The sequence below is a fragment of the Stegodyphus dumicola genome, chromosome X1, assembly GCF_044657685.1.
Source record: "Stegodyphus dumicola isolate Sdum_Otavi_A_Nest chromosome X1, ASM4465768v1".
NCBI classification, from domain to species: Eukaryota; Metazoa; Arthropoda; class Arachnida; order Araneae; family Eresidae; genus Stegodyphus; species Stegodyphus dumicola.
Window position 1 is genome coordinate 63,996,021 of NC_140780.1, and position 22,798 is coordinate 64,018,818.

At 32.5% G+C, this 22,798-nt stretch overlaps 1 protein-coding gene across 2 annotated transcripts in view; it reads left to right on the forward strand.

The window, feature by feature from the left end:
* The window catches only part of LOC118190568 (2-hydroxyacyl-CoA lyase 2-like), an 83,607-nt gene that overhangs the window by 30,242 nt on the left and 30,567 nt on the right, over positions 1-22,798 (forward strand). For both annotated transcript variants that reach the window (XM_035361306.2, XM_035361307.2), the window contains exons 8-9: positions 16,673-16,773; positions 16,963-17,072. In XM_035361306.2, the coding sequence (XP_035217197.1) occupies positions 16,673-16,773; positions 16,963-17,072 (211 nt within the window). The remainder of the gene's footprint in view (positions 1-16,672; positions 16,774-16,962; positions 17,073-22,798) is intronic.

Sequence of the window (22,798 nt, forward strand, 5' to 3'; positions counted from 1 at the left end):
GATTTGTTATTCACATAAACCCAGAACCAACGCCAGAGCTCGTATGGCTGCACCGGGTGGCAGAATTTAGGGAAATAAAATTTTTATAATTTAGAGAAGGCACTGGGACCCAAAATTTATAGATTTTAGGGAGGCACTTGTTAGCAGAATTTAGGACCTGCAGAGACTGCATTAGGTGATACGATATTTAACAACGGCCCTCGATAAGCTTTATGTATATGTGGGAATTTATTTATTCAGGACTCGGATAAGCCTTAAGCATGTGCAAGAAATAGACGTAAGTATAATAAATAACTAAAATAATACAATTCGGGCTTTATTCTCTCAGTGCGCGATAGAAGCAAGATAAAATATAGCAAAACAACTTGTCTTTCATTGCCAATCTCATGATAGCTGATATTGAAGCTGCTGAAATATTTGCAGATGAACTCACTAATAGTGAAATGTTATCTCAACAAATTTACAATGCTGATGAAACTATTTTTTTCTGGCAGTATGTACCGCGAAATACCTTCACAAACTACAGAAAAATCTGCAACTGGTGTCAAAGATGCCAAAGCAAGATAAATGATTTTAGCACGCGCAAGTGCTGCAGGAATGGATAAGTATGAACTTTTCATAATTGGAAAAAATGCACAACCTCGAGCATTTTAAGGAGTAAGGATTTTCCCCGTTATATATTTTGTCAATAAAAGGGCATGGATGACAAAAGCATTAATGAATGTTTTTTTTTTTAAATCATTTCATCCTCGAGACTCTAACATTTGAATTCGGTTGGTTTACCTGATGATGCAAAAATTGTCCTGATTGTAGTTGACTGTATGGCTCATACTTCACTTAAAGTTTTTAGTGAAAGATAATGTATCTGCATTATTCTTTCCTCCAAATTTTATGTCCATCATTCAGCCTATAGATATTGGAATAGTTTGTGAGCTGAAATGTGAATATATAAAGTAGCATTTTTAAAGTCCATGTTAAATTTTCTTGAATAATGGCAAGACTATTTAAGAATTTCTGAAATACGTTAGCATAAAATCTGCTGTGTGGAGTATCGGAAGGTCATGGGAGGATGTCTTCAGATATTTTTTAAAATGCTTGACATAATTTATGCCCAGCTACCATATTCCATGGTGAGGATGATGAAGATAATAGCCATGAATTTGAAGGTTTTTTTTTTTGGATGTTGCAAACCAAATATGAAATTTTCCAGTTAATGGGTTTTGTAAAGACCGTGTTAAATGGAGAAGTGGTAATAAATGAAGGTGATATAACAGAAGTTTTTCATCGTAATGAAACGAAAAAATTTTGATTGACAAGCTATTTGGAATTTTTGACACAGCAATTGCAGGACTTGAAGAATGGAACTTTGTAACTGAACAAGAAATGAAATCCATCTACAGAATTAAAGAGAAAGTATTGGGGGGAATGACCTTGAACAACTTACATTGAAAGAAATGTTTAACAAAGTAAACAAATAAATATTAAACTTTTTTCTGTAAATTTTGATACCCTTTAGATCATAAATGCTTCATTATTTCATAAATCACAATTTCATATTTTTATTTTATAATTTCTACATGCCATCTTAGTAGATTTAAACTGATGATCTAATATCCGGAAAAATCCCAAATCTGGGATTACTGAAGTCCCGACGAGTCCAGATCTCAGACTTTGTACTGTATATATATATTATTGCATGAAACTTGTGATTCTCTTAACATGATGACACATGATTTTTAACATCTACCTACTTACAAGGTTGTCACTGGGTTTTAAAAATTCACTGCATATACAATGAAGCTTCATAACATCATGTGCTGACAGAGATGAAAATTACTTGCTAAATCTTATGAAAATTTTTCATTCATTCGTCAACTTCTTTTCACATAACTTCCTCGCTCTACATCTCATCTCCATCGTCCTTCGCCTTTTCATCTTTTTGGTTTCCTGGCTGATGTCTGAGTTATAATGAATAAACAGAGTGTTGTAATGTTTTTGGCTTTTCTTGAAGAAAGTACAATTTTATCATTAAATTCTGCCCAGCAGACTGCATCTTTATGCAGAGTTATATTTCAGCACCACCACAATAAAACAAAATATGAAACTTAGGACAAAGTTCATTTTAAGAAATTTTTATTTATTGTAAATATAAGATATATCTATGGGTACGTAAAAGCAAATCATCTCAAATAATGAAAATTCAGTTATCACAACTTATTAATATATTTTTACATAATGATATATATTACCTATTTTTTCTTCTAAGAATTTTATAGTTTTTACCTCTAAAAAATCCTTAATAACATTTTTTAGATTTAAACAGTCCACAATTCTATTTTGTGTTGATATTCTTGGTACAGTAGTGAAATGTTTTTCGAAAATTGTTGATCATAAATGATCTTTTATCTTTGAAAAGCTTCCCTCCCCCAGAAGATGCAGATAGAAGTAGTATGTAATATATGACAGCATTTGAAAATTTATTGATTAATTTATTTTTCATGTAAATATTTTATAATACCAAGAAGAGCCATACACAGCATATATAGTAAATTTTAGGATTAAATTCATAAAAAGTTGAAGTCTGAAGAAATAACCTTATCATTGTTTAGCCTTTTGTGTATGCATTCCATTTGATGCTACACATTTCCTTCTGGATTGCCCTGCAGAAGTCAACTCTTGAAAAGAGAAAGTAGTTCTCAGGTATTCAAATCTGCTGAGTAAAGGAATTATTAACCTTCTAAGTTGCTAAACCATATACAGTCAAAAGTCGTTAAATTCGGACACTCATAATCCTTAATGATCTATAATCCGGACCTCAAAGCTACAAACTTTCTGCGCATGCGTCGCGTTGACGCATGCGAGTAAGACCTTTACGGCTGTGAATGTGCATGTGCGCATGCGCAAAATATGTTTACGAATGCGCGTTTATTGTATAACGGACGGTATAAGCTAAGCTAAAATTATCGAATTCAGTTAATGTTGCAGATTGCGTTGTTCCATAATCTTCGAATTGGATCTGGCTTATTATTTTTTGCAGACTGTTAGAGCAATTTTATAAAAGTAAGCCTGAACTTTCTATTATGTCAAATAGAATTTCTGATATATACTTACAAATATGTAAAGGATCCACAAAGCGAAAGTATGTTTCGAAGTCCATTAAACAAAAAGTGGAATTGCTGCAAAAAATGGATAAAGGATAATGGATTTGTTTTATCTAACCATTCCGAAATCTGTTTATCAATTTCACGCTGCTCTGCATGTGTGTGTGTGGGGGGGGAATGTCACGGCGTGCAATGAACTGGAAGTTGATCTGTCAGCACTATCCTTATCTTCAGAGCAGATGTTTTTATTTTATTTGGCTTATAATTCCTTACTAAATGTAGTATTTCATCTCGATGTACTCCGTCTTTGATATGATTTAAATCAAATTCCTCGTCATTATAATTCGCTTCCGATAGCGACACTTTCTTCGAAAATGAAAAAATTTCGATTGACAAATTAGTCGGTATTCTCGACACAGCAGTTATAGGACTTGAACAGCGGAACTTTGTAACTGAACAGCAAACATGTCTGTTTATAGAATCAAAGAGAAAGTATTATCACATAAAAAATGAAGCAACTTAAACAACTTACATTGAAAGAAATGTTTAATAAAGTAAACAAATAAATATTAAGCTTTTTTTTTTGTAAATTTTGATACCCTTTAGATCATAATTGTTCTTTATTTCATAAGTTATGGTTTCATAATTTTAATTTTATAATTTCTGCATGCTGCCTTACCAGATTTAAAACAGATGATCTATAATCCGGAAAAATCGATAATCCGGAATCTCCGAAGCCCCGACGAGTCCGGATTAACGACTTTTGACTGTATATACATTCTACTAAAATCACACACTAAGCTGCCAGTAAGCATATAGAGGGTGAATCTGAAAAAAATGGGCAAAACTTTACAGGGTGATGGAACACAGCTATATGGGCAATAAATATTCATCACAGAATGTACGGTCAGAACACAAGCGACGAGAAGTTAAATGGTGCTTTTCCGTTGTTATATTTAAAGAACTAACACAAGAATGAGATGAGATACTTCAGAAAACGTTTTATTAACAGGAATGTAATTGATGTACATGCTGAAAGAAATTTCTCAAAATACCTTCCGCCAGCTGTAATGCAGGAATCACACCTGTGGGATAAGGACGGATGCACATTTGTGAAGACACCAGGCATTTCCCGAGTATCACCAGTAAATCGGTAACCCTGGCGACTAGATCCATATTGGTTTCAAAGCAGCACTCGTAGATTAGGCTTTTCATATGGCCCCACAGGAAAAAATCCAAACACAAGAGATCCGGTGATCTTGATAACCAAGCTATGGGACCACCTGGACCAATCCCTTGAACTAGAAATTTCATGGTTCGTATAACTAGCCATCCTCTGGGCAATCCACAGTAGAAAGTGCCGCTGGGTGTGAGGACTGACCCTTTTTATATGATTTACAGTGCACCTAGTGGTTCACTGTTTGCTTTCTGTGCAGTCTTTCTCTGATGAATATTGCTTGTATAGCTGCATTCTATCACCCCGTAAAGTTTTGCTCACTTTTCCAGATACACCAAGCAGCCAACGTGAAGATGTTAATCTTCTTCTTCTTCTAATTTTCCATACTTTAGCCAGTATTTAGTTAAGTTTTGATATACCAATTAAATCAAGTTCATTAAACTTTTAATATTTTCTTTCATCAAATTTAAGTTTTATTTAACTTCCTAAAGGAATTTTTGAGAAATTTCTGGGAATTTTTAGAGGTTTTTTTAAGGACTTCATTTCAAAAAAATTTTGGAAAATTTTACTTTAAAACTTTAATATTAAAACATTTCAGTTTTTCTTAATTACTTTAATTTTTTGCAATTTTCACACAAAATATTTTTCACTTAATTTTTTTAACAATTTTCACAATTTTTCAACAGAACACACATTTCAAATTACATACAGTTTACATTTTTTTCACATACCACTTCACTTTAATTTTTTTCACATACCACATCACTTTAATTTCTTTCAAGCAAACATACATCTCTTGATTGGCTCAGTTACTTAACTCCCTAAATAATTAATATTACTACCTTTGGGATTTTTAATTTAATTTAATTTAATTAATATTAATATTTACAAAAAATTTTTACTATAACAAAGATAACAACTTGACACTCAACTTTACCTACATAAGCGCCATCTATATAATTTGAAGAACACACTTACTTCTCTTTCACAACACTTTTGCAGACCCCAACACTCATATAGTAGGTAAGTTAGAATTAAAACTTACTTTTTACTTGCTTTAAGTATTTTTTTTTTTAAATTTTTATGTAGTATCTAAGTATTTTCTAAATATGAAATTATATTTTTAAATATATATTTATTTTAAAAATTGTGAATTAGTTCTTTTTGTTACTTTTTGTTTCTTATTGGTTTATATGGATTATGTATAGTTCTTTTAATTGATATGCATATTCGTGTAGGGGAAGTTTCTGTAGACAAGGATTTCTAAAATACATTGGTTTCTAAATTTTTTTTATTATTCTTTAAAAAATTAATTTTTAAAAAATTTAATTTTTTAAGAAAAAGTTTAATTCTTGACTTTACTTACTTGTTTCTCAAAAGACTTAATTAATTTTCCTTTTTGAACTTTAATTCTTAAATGTTAATACTTAAATGTTAATTTGTAAGGGTACCACTTTATTGGAATTACTTTTGGTTTTGACATTTACCCTTGCCTGCATGAATGACGAAACACAAATTGAATGATTGGAGACTTAGGTTTGGAGGCAACTTCCCCTTGATAAGTCTGTCTCCTGCCTACTCTACGATCATTCACATATGCATTTTTAAAAAAAATTGTTTAATTTAATTTTAATTTATTAAATTAGTAGATTTATTTTCATGGATAGATTTTACACTTGATTTGCTTATGCTTCTGAATTTAAATGATATTGTAGATTAGTTCAAGAATTAAATCTTTTACATGTTTGCATATTTTTAAATTATTTTAAATTATTTTGGCTTTTTTCCTTTTTTTAGAATTTAAATTTGCTTTTCTACTTTTTTACTTTTATACGTATTTGTTTAGAATTTAAATTTGTTTAAATTTAAATTTCATTCCTTGCAGCAATGGTGCAAAGAATATTTAATTAAATATGTATTTAAATTTTTTAAAATTAAACTCAATTTATTCTTTTGAAACAATATATATATATATATAAGTATATATATATATGCTTGTCTTAGGTTTTCTTTCTCCCAGTAATTTTGACAGGAGCAATTGTAATAGACATCCTGCTGTGCATTTTTATCTACTCAGTATTATTAGCATGTTTTTTGTTTCCCTGAAATTTCGCTTGTTATTTTGGGAATGCTGCTCATTATTGTTTTGTCATCAAAAATCTATGTTTTTTTTTCTCATTTTTGTTACTGAATTGGCTAAGAGAATGGAAATACTTTCAACATGTACTGAAAATAAAAATTGGATATATTTTATCATTCAATATCTGATATGAAAATAAAATTAATTGAATAAGAAGTCTTTACTTGCTCTTCAAGTAAAATCTGGTGTGACAGTTTAAAGGCAATATATAAAGCCAAAGTACATATTCAGAGTTCCTTTTTTATTTTAGAAATGAATCTCCACTATAAAATAAAATGAACAGTATCATTGAAATAAATTACAAAATTTAAATGATTTAATGCACCTTAACATTTAATGAAGATTCACTATAATAAAAGCATATCAGTAGTGTATTCAAAGTTGTGTATGCAATAATGTTTTAGTGACCGACTTTTGACAGCATAAGATTGGGATTTCTTAAATTTTAAATGTAGAAAGCATCTTTACTATCGGAAATAATAGAATAATAAACATGCTAAAAGAATTTCATATAATCATAAGCTTTAAACAGATACTACTTGCAATCAGGGCTAGTGCCAGAGCTGGTGTGGCTGCATTGAGTGGCAGAATTAAAGGGTGGAGAATTTGTAGAATTTACAAAAATGCTGAATAGAAAAATTGAGATATGACAAAAATTTTAGAATTTAGGTAATACACTGGCAGCACGATCTAGGAGTGGTAAAAATTTAAAAATCTAGTAAGGCATGTCTCAGCAAAATTTAAAACCCCCAGAAGTTGCTCTGGCCAACAAAATGCCAAGCACTGGCTGTAGTTGGCAACATTTCAATATATATTATCATAAGTTAGAGGTTGTGAACTTTGTTTAGTAAGCATAATAATGAGCAAAAAGATCCCTATTAACACATTACCGACCGGTAGGCTATTAATCGGCTTTTTATCACCAATGTTTACCGACCGATCACCTATTAATCGGCTTTTTTTAGGCAACTCCTGCCGACCGATAGCCTATTAATTGGCTTTTTTCGCCAATGCCTATCAACCGATAGACTATTCATCACTTTTTTCTCGCAGCTACCTAAAAATAGCCTATCAATTGGTAGCCATGGCGATAAACAATTGCCATTTGCTATATCATCTGTATTTTATTATTAGTATTGAGGTACATAGCTCACTTGCGTTAACTGCGTTGCTTCGTAAACTCCCACATTTTCACACCGTTTTTTAAAAAAATTACTGTTCACGAGGAACAAAAAAAATGGTACTGGAGAGTTTTATTTAGACGATTTATCAGATTGTCCTGACAGTTATTTAAATTCCTAGCCTTAGTAAATGCCCTACCATTGCCTGAGTGGATAAGTCCACTGAATATCGGTAATTAAGCTGGGATTAAAATCCCAGAGAATGGGTGTCTACATAGTCACTTTGCTTTTTACCCCACGTGCAACATGAACACGAGCTAGTTGCCATTCAAAAATCCTGCCTGTAAGCATCTATTACCTTAGGCAAACAGCCCTTGTCTGTTATATTAAGTGCACCACAAACTGATGAAAGGTTTTGTTCTTTCTTAATATTCAATAATCAAACCTAATCATAGTGATTATGGATGCTTCAGAGATTATTCAGGTAAAAAGAAAATACTACTAGTGCCTTGTAATTGTTACTAGAACTGAATTTTTGATGACATTAAGAAAACTAATCTGTAGTATATGCATTAATGAAAAACTCTGAAATTTCATTCATGTCAACATGATATAACCAAATCTTTAATTAAAAAATACATATTTATAACAAAAACGATCAAAAGAAGAAAATATTTCAATTTTCCAATTTCATTGTAAAGAAATAGGAAAATGCAATGAAGGCTTTGGTATGTATTAAGAAAATCCACCAGTTTCATAGTATACAGGCCTTTTAGCGACTGAGTGGAGAAGTCACTGAATACTGGTAGTTTGACCTGGGTTCAAACCCTAGTGAACAGGCTGGCTGCATGGGAGTTTTCATGGTTTTTCTCTTGTGTAACATACAGTGGATGGACAAAAATATGGAAACACCTTGTGAAATGCATGTTTAAAAAGAAAGATTGATTTTAATGAAATATGTAGGTGGCGCTGGTGTTTTTGACTACTGACGCCACCTATACAACTTCGTAAATGTGCTAAACAGTTCAGTTGTTGTCGGAGTACTGTTATGTGAGGTTGTCATTGCATTATGTCAGAGTTAACAGACTTCGAACGTGGGCAAATTGTTGGAGCACGTATGGTAGGTGCTTCCGTAAGCAAGGTAGCCGAGGTGATTAGTGTTTCAAGAGGTACTGTATCGAAGATTTATTCCGCATATTTGAAAAGCGGAAAAACATCATCTGCTAAATCACAGCGTAGACGAAAGTGTGTCCTGAGTGATTATGACAGACGATCATTAAGGGCAATTGTGACGAAAAATAAGAAGACAACAGCTGCAAAAGTTACTGCTGAAATGAATGTTGTGTTACCGAACCCTGTGAGTACCAAAACAATTAGAAGGGAGCTTCATAAACAGGGAATTGCTGGCCGTGCTGCAATTGAGAAGCCACTCATCAGTGATGCTAATGCCCTTAACAGGAAAAGGTGGTGTTTATGTCATAAAGCCTGGACGATAGAGCAGTGGAAGCGAGTAATATGGTCTGACGAGTCTTCTTTCACATTGTTTCCCACTTCTGGCCGAGTTTACGTCTGTAGAACGCCATCTGAAGCCTGTAATACAGACTGCTTGTTGCCAAGAGTGAAACATGGCGGGGGTTCTGTTATGGTTTGGGCAGCCATATCGTGGTTCTCTGCTAGCCCCATGATAACTGTGTCAGGGCACATGACTGCCAAGACTTATGTGAACATTTTGGCCGATCAAGTTCATCCCATGGTACAAACTTTGTTCCCCGATGGTGATGGTGTCTTTCAAGACGACAAAGCCCCTGTTCACACAGCTCACATTGTCCAGGACTGGTTTTCTGAGCACGAGGATGAGTTGTCCCATCTCCCCTGGCCACCCCAGTCACCAGACCTGAATATTATCGAACCTTTGTGGTCTACATTGGAACGGAAAGTGCGTTTTCGTTATCCACCGCCAACATCGTTATCTGAACTTGCCACCGTTTTGCAGGAAGAATGGTATAATATTCCCTTGGCAAACATACAGGAACTATATTTATCCATTCCGAGAAGACTGCAAGCTGTTTTGGATGCCAACGGGTTTCCTACACCATATTAAGCAAAGAAACATGTTTTTTTAAAGGTGTTTCCATATTTTTGTCCAACCCCTGTAGATGCTTGATATTTTCTCTTAAAATGTGCAGAAGTCAACTCTTGAAGTACTCTTTTATTCTATTACTATGGTTTTCTTAGTTTCTTTCTTCCTTAGTTAAATATGGCAAAGTACAATGAGAGTTCATGAAAGCATCCCTTTCCATTGGCTTTCGAGTTACTTTTAGTCTCTTAATGAATTAACCTAACCTAACTATCATAGTGTCCAAGCTTAGCTATACTATTCTAAGCAAGGCACCAAAGAATATATATTCTAGATGTTTTTATTCATGTGGATGGTTTAGTGATTCTGAAAGAACTGTAAAATATGAATTATAACTTACCCTTTCTATTTGATGATACAAGGGTAGTCAAATTTTGGCCTTTTCAAATGAAAGGAAGAGAAATAATAAAAGTAGTGTTCTTTATTTATGCAAATTTTAATACTTTTTGAAGTATTTTTCCGAGATTTGTTATTAATATTGAGATTGAAATCATTTCTAATTTTGATAAATGTTGTTGTTCTGCTGTTATCATTATTCCTTTGGTTAAAGATTATATTAATGATCAGTGTTCTAAAGAAATCATTATTACCGTATTTACCGACGTATAAGACACACCCCCTTTTTATACACATTTTTGAAGGATAAAGCTTTATTACTGATCATTACAATGAATTTACAGTATTTGAAATATAAAGTAATACTGTCTGCAAAACCCAATCTATCTGTGAAAGAACACCTTTTAATCTTCTTTATCAAAACCCAGACACTCATCTCCAGAGCTAAATGAAGAGTCACTTGAAACCTCTACTAAATCAGCATTTGAGTCCTTATATAATTTATCCTCTGTATCATCTAGTATATTACTAATGCCACATTTCTTAAATGTTTTAACCACTGTCTCTTTTCACAGCATCCCATGAATCTTTGACCCATTCACAAACTTGCAAAATGCCAGGCCTCTTCCTTCTTTCTGATGGCGTAACCTCAAAATTTGAATACTGCATCCAACTATTTCACTTCTCTTCAAATTTAAGAAAATTGAGCAGTAGAAATTTCACACACTTAAAAGTCGTTTTATAAAAATCGGAAAGTTTAAATGAACCGAACTCTGATCGTCAGTGAGTGTATGCGCATTCACTGAACTCTGCATAACTGTAATATTCCCACACTCTGCAAGGAAACAAGGGGGAAAAAATCGCATAACTCCAAATAGAGGTAATTTCTGGAAAGGAATGCAATAAAAAAACTAAGTATCAGTGTACAGGATGCGCCCCGTTTTTCAGATCTCTTTTGAAAGAATAAAAAGTGCATCTTATACGTCGACAAATACGGTAATTTTGAAGTTATAATTTTATTATTTTGCACATTTGAAAATACAGTACAAAGTCCAAAATCCGGAATGATCTGAAATCTGGACCTCAAAGCCACAGACTTTTTTTTTGTATGCTTTACGCATGCGCATTTGATTTTTCCTTCCGTATTACATGTGGAGATTTTCACTTAAAAATTCCGATTCTTAATTTCACTTATGCACTAAATAAGATACCTCGTTATGTAAAAACAATTATGTAAGCATAAATTTGTGAGATTAATAATTTGGCTCTGTAACTGAGTATCCGCTTGGCTTACATCTCAAACTGAAACATTCACATATTTTATATCCCTTACGCCGACCTGGCGAGTCATTATTTATTATAATTTCCTTTCATCACGGCATGTTTATCAATACAGGACAGATTCAGTAATCATTCGATCTTGATCCTTCGTGGATGTAGGTTGCCCGAATATGTCAGAGCCAGCTGAAGTAATTATGCCTAACGGCAGCAGTGGTTATCCCAACGCTGATATGAGTCGCCCTCTTACTGCAGTTCAATCCCGTGAAAGCTGTGTTGGTCTTTCCCACATGAATTCTGGATCACTGACAGAAAATGAAAATTCGGACTTGGAAATGGAGATTAGTCGTCAAAAACTTAAGGAGTTGGAAGATGAGATCGAGTCAGTACGAGCCAGTTTAGATACCACCAGAAACGCCGTCTAGTTATAGAAGAGGATGTTATTACCACCCCAATGTTTAAAGTTCTGAAGGACTGAAAGCCGAAGCAGTTGCATTAAGTGGTAAGTGCAACTTTTGTAGTTTGTCAGGCATTAACCGCCCTCTAAACCAAAAAAGCAGGGAAAAAATTCTGAAGTAAATAGTAAATGTAAATTAAATGCTAATCCTTAAAAATATTGGCTTCCAATTAGAAAAGGTTAAAATTAGAAAAGGAATTGAGGGAAGACGAAATTTTTGGAATTTGGGGCAGCACCGAGTGGCAAAATTAACGGATGAGAAGTTTTTATGATTTAGGGAAAGCACTGGGATCCAAAGTTTAAGTGCGATGAAAATTTAGAACTTAGGAAAGCACTTTTAGCAGAATTTAGGACCCGTAGAGACTGCACCAGGTGGTATCGAGTGCCGGGCCCTAGATAAAGCTTTAAGTATATGTGTGAGTTTATTTATTTAGGACTCAGATTAGTTTTAAGCATATGCAAGAAATAAGCGTAGTTATAGTAAATAACTAAGCTAATACAATTCAGGCTTAATTCAGTACGCAATATGAGCAAGACAAAATTTAGCAAAACAACTTGGCTTTTGTCGCTAATCTTGTGATACACAGCTAATAATGTGTAACGGATGCTATTAACCTTTCACACGCCAAACTATGATGCGAAAGTAAAGTAAACATTTTGTTGTGAAAAATCGATTTAAAACTCAAATATAAGAATTATGAAAAAAGATAAAAAAATGTTTTTAATGATTTATGACATGTTCCATAAATGGAACATTGGCGGGAAACAGTTTTTTTACATGATTTTTGTAAAACATGATTATCGACATTCTAATTTGAAGCTTCATTTTTGTCTGCTGTTTTGCAGCATTAGCAAGTGAATTTGTCAATGTTATTTGGAAGTAACATAGATTAAGCAGAAAATTAGGGAGCCTACACCTTTATAACCGCAAAGCTACTCCACCAAAATTTCTTAGGAGAAGATATGAAGCTTCCACAGAAAAAAGCTTTTGTAATAAATTAAAACAAAAATTACATAGTTGATAAGCAAAAATTTATAAAAGAATTCTATATTAACTGTTAGCAGTTTATACTGAAACAAGGAAAAGAGTTGTTGAAATAAGTAACAAATAATCTCCATACAAAAATTCACACTGCAGGAATGGAAGATGCCGAACCGTTGAAAGTTTTTTTCCACTTCTTCATAAAAAGGAGAAACCTTTACTGTTTTATCTCCTAATGCCAACTTGGTATTATTTATAATATAAAAATATTTTTTCAGTTTTCAAAATCTATTTCTTGGCATTACAGAAGAAACTACTACTAGGACAGATGAATCTTCTTGAGTGCTCCAGTATAAATCTTCGCCGGGTACTCCATGATACCCACTAAACAACAGTAATCCAAAAAACTGTCCAATATCATTTTCATTTACTGCTAAAACTTCTCCTTTCTGCATCGCGTAAAGACCTATCATATTTGCTAAATGCAGCAAATATTCTCTAGTTAGGAATTTGTGAAAATTTTCAACTGGAGATAAAGTAACTAGTTCAGGAAACACTTCGCAAATATTTTCAATGCTGCCAGTTTTTAGAATTTTGTTAAAATTAAAATTTTTCCCCCACCTGTTCACTGTTTTTCTCTTTCACATTTAGTTTTCGCTTCAAATTCTTCCTTCTCTTTGAAGATGAAGGTTCTTGAGGATCGAATGAAATTTCTTGAGATATTTCATCATCCATTTTATTAGGAATTTCGATTTTTTCACATACATCCGCTGACAGAATCTGCATTTACATCTTCCTCGTCTGTCAAACATCCAGTTTCTTTTGGAAGCAGTTGACAAATATCAATACACTCTTCATCATCTGATAATGTATAAAAATATACCAATGCTTCTTCAATAGACTGAGATGGTTTGAATGAGCCATCTTATCAGTGTAGCGTATCTTCAAGAACTGAAAAAAATGCAAACAATGGGAAAATAATGAAATCCACATTCCAAAATATATGCCTTTTTCACTGAGTCATAAACAAGCTCTAGCGTCTAGCCTATCAAGAAACGCCACATGCTTTTCTCTAGCAGCTGTGAATAACTCACTTCCTTATGGGAATGTGTGAAAGGAGAGGAGGGAGATATACGGGAGTCGAAAACAGATTAACAGTCATAAACGTCTGTTTTCCACACTTACTGGAACGTTTCACAGTTTGAAAATCTTTCTCCATGCCTCTATTCACGGCAATCAAAGTAATTTCATCATGTTAAAAAATATACCTTTACACGCCAATGTTCCCTTTCTGGAACATCACATTTCTTACCTCATAGTAAAAAATAATAATCATCTTTCTATGATAACTTACGGTTTATGCATAAAATGATCCTTTTTAAATATCCTCATTGAGTTTTAAAAACATTTGTTGAATTTTTAATTTTATATGAATTTTTGGATTTTGCTCTTAGAAAAGAAGGAAAAAAGGTGAAATAATGAATTTTTTTATCAAGATAATTTTCCTTTTAGAAGAATTATATTGCTACTAAAACATCAATCCATATTTACTTTCCATGTAATAATTTATACAAATCAATATTAATAAAATTGTGTTTTTTATAAAATTTTAAATTTGATGTTCTATTTATGGAACATTGGTGTGTAAAAGGTTAAACTATGCTAAAATTATCTTGACGGATTCTAAGGCATTTCAGTTAATGTAGCAGACTGCGCTGCTCCCTAATCTTCTAATTTGAATCAGCTTATTATTTTTTGCAGACTGTTATTATTACGGCAATTTTATAAAAACTAAGCTTGAACTTTCGATTATGTCGAAAAGAATTTCTAATTCTGGAGCTGCCAAAGGATCTACAAAGCAAAACCATGTTTTGATGTCTATTAAACAAAAAGTGGAATTGCTGCAAAAAATGGATAAAGGCATATCCGTCTCAAAATTATGCGAGGAGTATGGTATTGGAAAGTGAACTGTATATGACATAAGAAAAAAGAAAAAGGAACTTTTTGAATTTTTTGTGGCAGTAACTTAAACAACTTACATTGAAAGAAATGTTTAATAAAGTAAACAAATAAATATTAAGCCTTTTTTTGTAAATTTTGATATCCTTTAGATCATAATTGTTATAAATTACGATTTCATATTTTTACTTGTGTAATTTCTGTATGCCATCTTACTAGATTTCAATTGATGATCTAATATCCAGAAAAATCCCAAATGCAGAATCGCCAAAGTTCCGACTAGTCCGGATTTCGGACTTTGTACCGTAGTTGTTTTAAGAATTTTTTTCTTCTTTCATGAAAATAAAAGATCTGGTTTTTACTCAGATCGATGCATTAGGGAAAAGAAATAAGATTTAACATTGCAAACATACATGAAAACAATGAGCAAATTAGAATACATTTCAGGATGCCTGGAATCACTACATACATTCTCTAAGACTATATCAAAGATGAATCACTAAATTATGTAATGGAATTCATAACTGATAAAAGATTAAAAGACCTTTTGCAATTACCTTCTGCATTATTGACTTCAAAGTGATATCCTAATGATGCATGTGTGGAACTGCTATTAAAAAGTACGTAAGATACATGTAAGGTTGAATTATTTTGCCAGTGATGGGGACTTCAAATTTCAAAACTGATGAAATTACTGTGAAAGAAGCTATAGAAAATGAAGTTTTTATTTATCAATATTATTTATATTCTGAGAATAAAAGAAGGAAAAGAATAATAGTGAACATATTTAGACATTATTCTTTAAATTGTTTTGCATTATTCATTAGATAATTCTTTGGAAGAATTTGAAGAATAATCTATGGGTTTCACTTATCATGCAATATCAGAAAATCTTTACTATATATTTTCGTTTCCATAAGTTGTTGCAACAAACAGTAGTTTTATTTTTGAAATGTAATTTTAACCTTGAAACAGAGATTGAATCTAAAAACTTTATTGTCTGATGAATAAATAACTAGAGAAATTATAAATTTTTATTATCTTCTTGAATTGTTTATGTTTTGAAAGTTTTTATTATTGTAAAGATTGTTTAATCTGCATCTTTCCTTTTGAGTATTTTTATTGTAATACAGGGCAATGCCAGAAATGTCTGAATGTAGCAGGGGGTCTTTTTGATTGCAGGAGATTCTAGTCTTCTTTTTTTTCCCATTCTGTAATGAGTCTCTCATTTTGACTGAGGGTAATAAAAAGTTCCTGTACTGGTTGCTTGGTTTTGATGACTGAAACGTTTTCAGCTTTTTTTTCCCCTTTTGAGAGGTTTTCGAAGCTTTAAATAAAGAAAAATTGTGATGTTTTGAAATTTTTGATCAATTGTCTAAATTCGACAAATAATAGTAAATAATCTTCCAAATAGGGAAGTTAAAAGTTCAAAGCAGTGTTGATGTTATACACATTGATAAAATGCGTACACATTTTAAAATTAGGTTCTGTTATATGACCAACACTGCGATAACCACTAAAATTTGGTGTACATCTACTTCCAGTTAAATCTTTCTTGTCATTATGGAAGCCTGTTGGACAAAGGACTGAGACGTGTTAATACTCCCTGCTTAACTATGGTCATTTGATTGAGGGTGAGGCAAATAAACAAAGTTGGACTACAGCTGCTTTTAGTATTAATATGGATACAGAATTGGGCAGGAAAAATGTAGACTTTGGCTTCTTTTCATCATATGAGAGGAGTTTTATTGGGAAACCTTGTCCATTTGAAGGTGGTTAAGAGGCATAGGATTGTCTTTTTCTTGAAATGAACTTGTACATGATGCCATTTTGTAAATTTTGCTCAGAATATTAATATTTTTAATTTGATTGATTTTTAGCAGGGTCATATGCATGTTTATGAATCTCATTATTCAGTCAATATTTATTGGTTTTAGGGTAAAATAGTAAAATTGACTTTTAATATGTATTTTTAATTTTTTAGGTATTTAAAAGCTTTTTTACATTATCAGTTTGCTTCAGGTTTTATTGAGAGGAATACATCACCTTTGCCTGTACATTTCCCACTTGCTTCAAATCATCAAGGCAAGTGTATATATATAATTTTTTTTTGCCATGTGTATTTTTATAGTAATTATATGATTTTGCGTTCTTTGTGAAATGAAATCAATTGTTTTTGAGTTTATTGTTAAGTATTTTCTGTTTTACTTAATTAAATATTTCTCTTGTTAGTTCCTGCTTTTAATATAATATGTATTTATATTTCAAAACTAGTTCAAAAAGCCCAAGAGTTGCTGTCAAAATCCAAGAGGCCTCTCTTCTTATTAGGTAGTCAAGCATTAATTCCCCCAACTTCAGCTAAAAGATTAAAACAGGCACTGGAAGTTAGTATAAAATCTACCTTTTCTGCTGTTAGTATAAAATCTACCTTTTCTACCTTAAAACTGCTCTAAGCAGTTTTCAACATTTTCATATTTTCTGTGTTACTTTCAAAATTCATATCTATTTCTTTTACTGGATGAAAATCTGCAGACTTATATTGTGGACTGATATGCACCAGCGTTACTGTACTAAATAAAATGACTGCCTACAAATAAGTTTAAAATGATTTGTTTAACCCTTTGAGGGGTGGTATATAAAATAATTCAAATTATGATAAAATTTTTCATGAACTTGTAACTTGTGGAACCTAAGGACACAAAATTGAGACTTAAAAAAAATCTAGAATGAAATCCTAAATTTGAGAGCCGGTATATATTTTATACTGGCGCCCCTCTAAGACATTTTTTCCCAGATAGCTGCTAATAGCTCATTTTTGTTTTTAAAATTAATTTTGCATTCTTTTGATGTGCATCTGTAGAGATGGGTACTTGAATATAGTTATGCAAGTCTGAAGACAAAAACTTTTAAAATTTTGGTGGAAATTTAAAACTTTAAAAATAAAATTTATGTTTTTATGCACATTGATGATGCCACCCAGCTGAACATACTTATGTAAAATATAGATAAAAAGCTCTTGAACTTGATTTAAATTCAATGTTATTATTTTATTTAAAAAAATTAGCAAATACAACACTGCATGTGTAAATTGTATCATGCTGTAACTTAACTAGTATAATACAGTCAAAAGTTGTTAATTCGGACACCCATAATCTGGAATGATCTATAATCCGGACCTCAAAGCTACAAACTTTCTGCGCATGTGTCACATTGACGCATGCATGTAAGACCTTTACGGCTGTGAATGTGCGTGCGCGCATAATATGTTTACGCATACGCGTTTAATGTATAATGGACGGTATAAGCTAAGCTAAAATTATCTAATTCCGTTAATGTTGCAGATTGCGTTGTTCCATAATCTTCGAATTGGATCCGGCTTATTATTTTTTTGCAGACTGCTAGAGCAATTTTATAAAAGTAAGCTTGAACTTTCGATTATGTCAACTAGAATTTCCGATATATATTTACTAATATGTGAAGGATCTACAAAGCGAAAGTATGTTTCGAAGTCCATTAAACAAAAAGTGGAATTGCTGCAAAAAATGGATAAAGGCATATCTCTAACCATTTCGAAATCTGTTTATCAATTTCACGCTGCGCTGCGGCTGGGGAGGGGGGGACACGCCACGGCGCGCAATGAACTGGAAGTTGATCTGTCAGCACTATCCTTATATTCAGGGCAGATGTTTTTATTATATTTGGCTTATAATTCCTTACTAAATGTAGTATTTCATCTCGATGTACTCCGTCTTTGATACGATTTAAATCAAATTCCTCGTCATTATAATTTACTTCCGATAGTGAAGAAAGTGACACAGAGGTTATTGAAAACGAAAAAATTTCGATTGACAAATTAGTCGGTATTCTTGACACAGCAATTATAGGACTTGAACAGCGGAACTTTGTAACTGAACAAGAAATGATGTCTGTTTATAGAATTAAAGAGAAAGTATTATCACATAAAACGAAGCAACTTAAACAACTTACACTGAAAGAAATGTTTAATAAAGTAAACAAATAAATATTAAGCTTTTTTTTTGTAAATTTTGATACCCTTTAGATCATAATTGTTCTTTTTTCATAAATTAAAGTTTCATATTTAAAATTTTATAATTTCTGCATGCCATCTTACCAGATTTAAGCTGCTAATCTATAATCCGGAAAAATCGATAATCCGGAATTGCCGAAGTCTCGACGAGTCCAGATTAATGACTTTTGACTGTATTACAACGAGATATAACTCAGCTGAAGAATTAAAAAATTGAAAAATGAAATGCTATGACTCAGATGAGAAAGATATTGCATTTTTGAAGTTATATCTTATGCTTGAGATAATATGTAAAAAAGCCATGGTTCATGCTATGATATCAAGTATCGCTCCTCCCCACACACTTCAGATTATCGAGGACCGTAAGAGCCCCTTTCTTATTTTTTGTAAATATAGATTGTAATATATCTTTTTGTTCAGGAAGAAACGCTGTTAAACAGTTTTATTATTTGATACACCTCAAAGCTCTTATTTTGATTTTCAACCCCTTTGGCTTCCTAGGGGCTCCTTTTCAACTTTTGGTAAATTCTAGTTTGCATCTAAAATGAGCCTTAGAAATATTTTCCCTCCTTTCACCAACTGTGAAATTTATTAAAAAAAAAAAAAAAAAACTATTTGTATTCTATCCCAGAGAGCAAATTTCTCTTGCATTCCCTAGTCTTTCATCTGAAATTAAAAAAGACGATAAGAATAAAAGCATGATTTCAAATCAGCAGATTTTGTTATTACATTAAGAGATGGACCTTAAGTGCACTTCCATTTCCCGTATTTTTAAGTGAGCCGTCTCATTGTGTGATCTTATCACACCACACAAAGGGAAGAAGGCGTGACTCCCGAATGACAAATCAGTTGTCAATCATCTCTTCATTATCCTTGCGTTGTAGGATTTTGGAAAACATGAAACAACGGGTGTATTTTGGGGGCTAATATGCCACATTTAACTCCTACAATTATGTAAAATTTTGACCCCAGATGGAAATTTTGAAATCGATGAGTCTTTCTCTTGGGAAAGGGTGAAGTCTGAAATTAAAATTTTAGCTAAACAAAGAGAGACTCAAGTGGAATAAAAAGAAGCTAATATACTTGTATTCAGTTCTAGTGTTGGGTCAGTAAACTCCCCATACCTTCATGAACATAATATTGAATCCTAAACAACTTATAAATTAATCATAAAAAATTATTACTTCATAAACGGTTATAAAGGAATTCTGAAGACTGGTGCTGCCATTTATTGGCATGGTATCCTCAGTGTGGGCATTGGTATATATTATATACCGGTTTTAAAATCATTTAAATAATATTCTGTTAATTATCACTTCTAACTGAAATGAAGTAAATGTATAAGATTCAGCATGTGTTCGTCATATATTTCCAGATTTTGAATTTTTTTCTTTCCCTCCAATATAATTTATCAATCTTCAAACATGATACCTTAGACTGAGGTATATTAATTCCAATACCTGAAAAATATTGAGTATTTATAGGGTGATGCTGCCATTTAGAATCAAAAGGAAACACTAGACACTTACGACACTTTAGGTAGAGAAAAATTAGCATTTTTTTGGAGGTTAAAAAATTGCGGTGCCCTTCAAAGGGTTAATGCTGTCATTTCTTTGTACCTTGATATAATAGTTGTAAAGCCTTTGTACCTTGACGTAATAGTTGTTAATTTGTGAATGAGACATCAACATGTGTTTGTTTTTTAATTTATAGATATTATGAACTATTAACCCCTTAACTGCCACAGGCATATATATACGCCTTTCTCAGCCGATGCGTTAACTGCCCCGGGTATATATATATATACGCCCTTCCAAACTACTATCATTTGCTTTGCGCTGTTATCCATAAAATTATTCGCAGAGATTGGGAATGCAACACCACAATGACCTTGACAAAGTATGCAAAGGAGGAGACTATTTCAGAGAAATGTGGGGAGAAATTGGAGAGAGGGGTGTGTCTAAAGCGGTGAAGGTAATGACTGCGCGGTATTGGCTGATGTTTCAGTAAAACGTATTTTTTTTAATTCAGTGTCCTCCATTTTCGTTTACTTTTGTAGTAGGTTACAGAAATAAAGAAAGGTATAACGGACGTTTCAAACCCATTTATCTTTTTTGAATTATTTTTTGATGAAGTGCGAGTGCTTCGTATTGTTACTGAAACTAACCCTTTTGTAGAAGAGTATATGAACCAACACCTTGCAAACAAGAAATCAAGAATAAAATCGTGGCATTCAACCAGTTCAGAAGAAATATACGTTTTTTTAGGCATACTGATTTCACAAGGTAGAACACTGAAACCTGATACAGTCAAAAGTCGTTAATTCGGACACCCATAATCCGGAATGATCTATAATCCGGACTTCAAAGCTAAAGTCTTTCTGCGCATGCACCGCGTTGACGCGTGCGCGTTTAATGTATAACGGACAGTATAAGCTAAAATTATCTAATTATCTATTTCAGTTAATGTTGATCATTGCGTTGTTCCTTAATCTTCGAATTGGATCCGGCTTATTATTTTTTGCAGACTGTAAGAGCAATTTTATAAAAGTAAGCTTGAACTTTCGATTATGTCAAATAGAATTTCCGATGCTGGAGCTCCCAAAGGATCTAGAAAACGAAACTATGTTTCGATGTTCATGAAAAAAAAAAGTGGAATTGCTGCAAAAAATGGATAAAGGCACATCCTTTGTTTATCTAACCGTTCCAAAATCTGTTTATCAATTTCACGCTGCTCTGCGCAGGGGGGGGGACGTCGCGGCGCGCAATGAACTGGAAGTTGATCTGTCAGCACTATCTTCATCTTCAGGGCAGATGTTTTTATTTTATTCGGCTTATAATTCCATACTAAATGTGGTATTTCATCTCGATGTACTCCGTCTTTGATATGATTTAAATCAAATTCCTCGTCATTATAAATATTACGAATACAAATCAAATAGTTTTCTGGTTGCAATTTTCTAATTTCAGCTATGCGTAAGGTATGCTTTACGCATGCGCGCATTGAAAGAAATGTTTAATAAAGTAAACAAATAAATATTAAGCTTCTTTTTTTGTAAATTTTGATACCCTTTAGATCATAATTGCTCATTATTTTATAAATTACGGTTTCATATTTTTAATTTTATAATTTCTGCATGCCATCTTACCAGATTTAAACTGATGATCGATAATCCGGAATTGCCGAAGTCCCGACGAGTCCGGATTAAAGACTTTTGACTGTATTACACTTTACTGGTCTAAAAATGAATTGATTGAAACTCCATTTTAGGGATATTTTTTTATTATACTTACATCTTTTTATTATACGTTTACTCAAAACACTAAATTCTGTGCATTCATTTTTTTTCTTTTATTCTTTATTTCGTGAAAGTAAAAAGTTTTTAGAAAGTAAAACTTGCACTTATTTTCCCCCTAATACATCGCATAACTATGCACGACTGTGTGAAAAACCGTTGCACTGGGAAATGAATCTTGTACGTTTTCCGCGGCAGTTAAGGGGTTAACATACTAGTAGTTAAGAGATGAAAAATTCTTATGTGGAGTTTGATATTAATGCTGATGTATTTTCCTAGAATACCAAGAGTTGAATAAATAAATGGAATAATGAATAAAAAAGGAATATGTTTTGTAACATTAATACAATGAATTGTTGGCTTTTGCCTGACTTTATGGCTGATTTTGTTAAAGCACATTCAGTCAACAATTCTTACTCAGTTAAAATGAAGTGTTGAATAGCAAATGAAACATTTCAGCTTGGCAAATGAATTAAATAGCAAGATATTTGATTTTGGCACCTTCAACAGATTTGGAAACACCACACGTTGTTCACAGGTTATTGCCACACCTCACCATTCAGTCAGAGCATGTGTATCAGTTCTTGTGGCAAATTCATTCTTAATTAACATATAAAATTGCTCCAGAAAGAAAATCGACATCCCCTAGCAATTAAGAAGTTAAAAAAGAGAATAAAGGTGACTAATTTAGACATGAAAATGAAAGTGCTATATGAAGTTTGGAAAAAAATTTGATGTGATTGCAACATGAGGCTAGCTCATTCCGT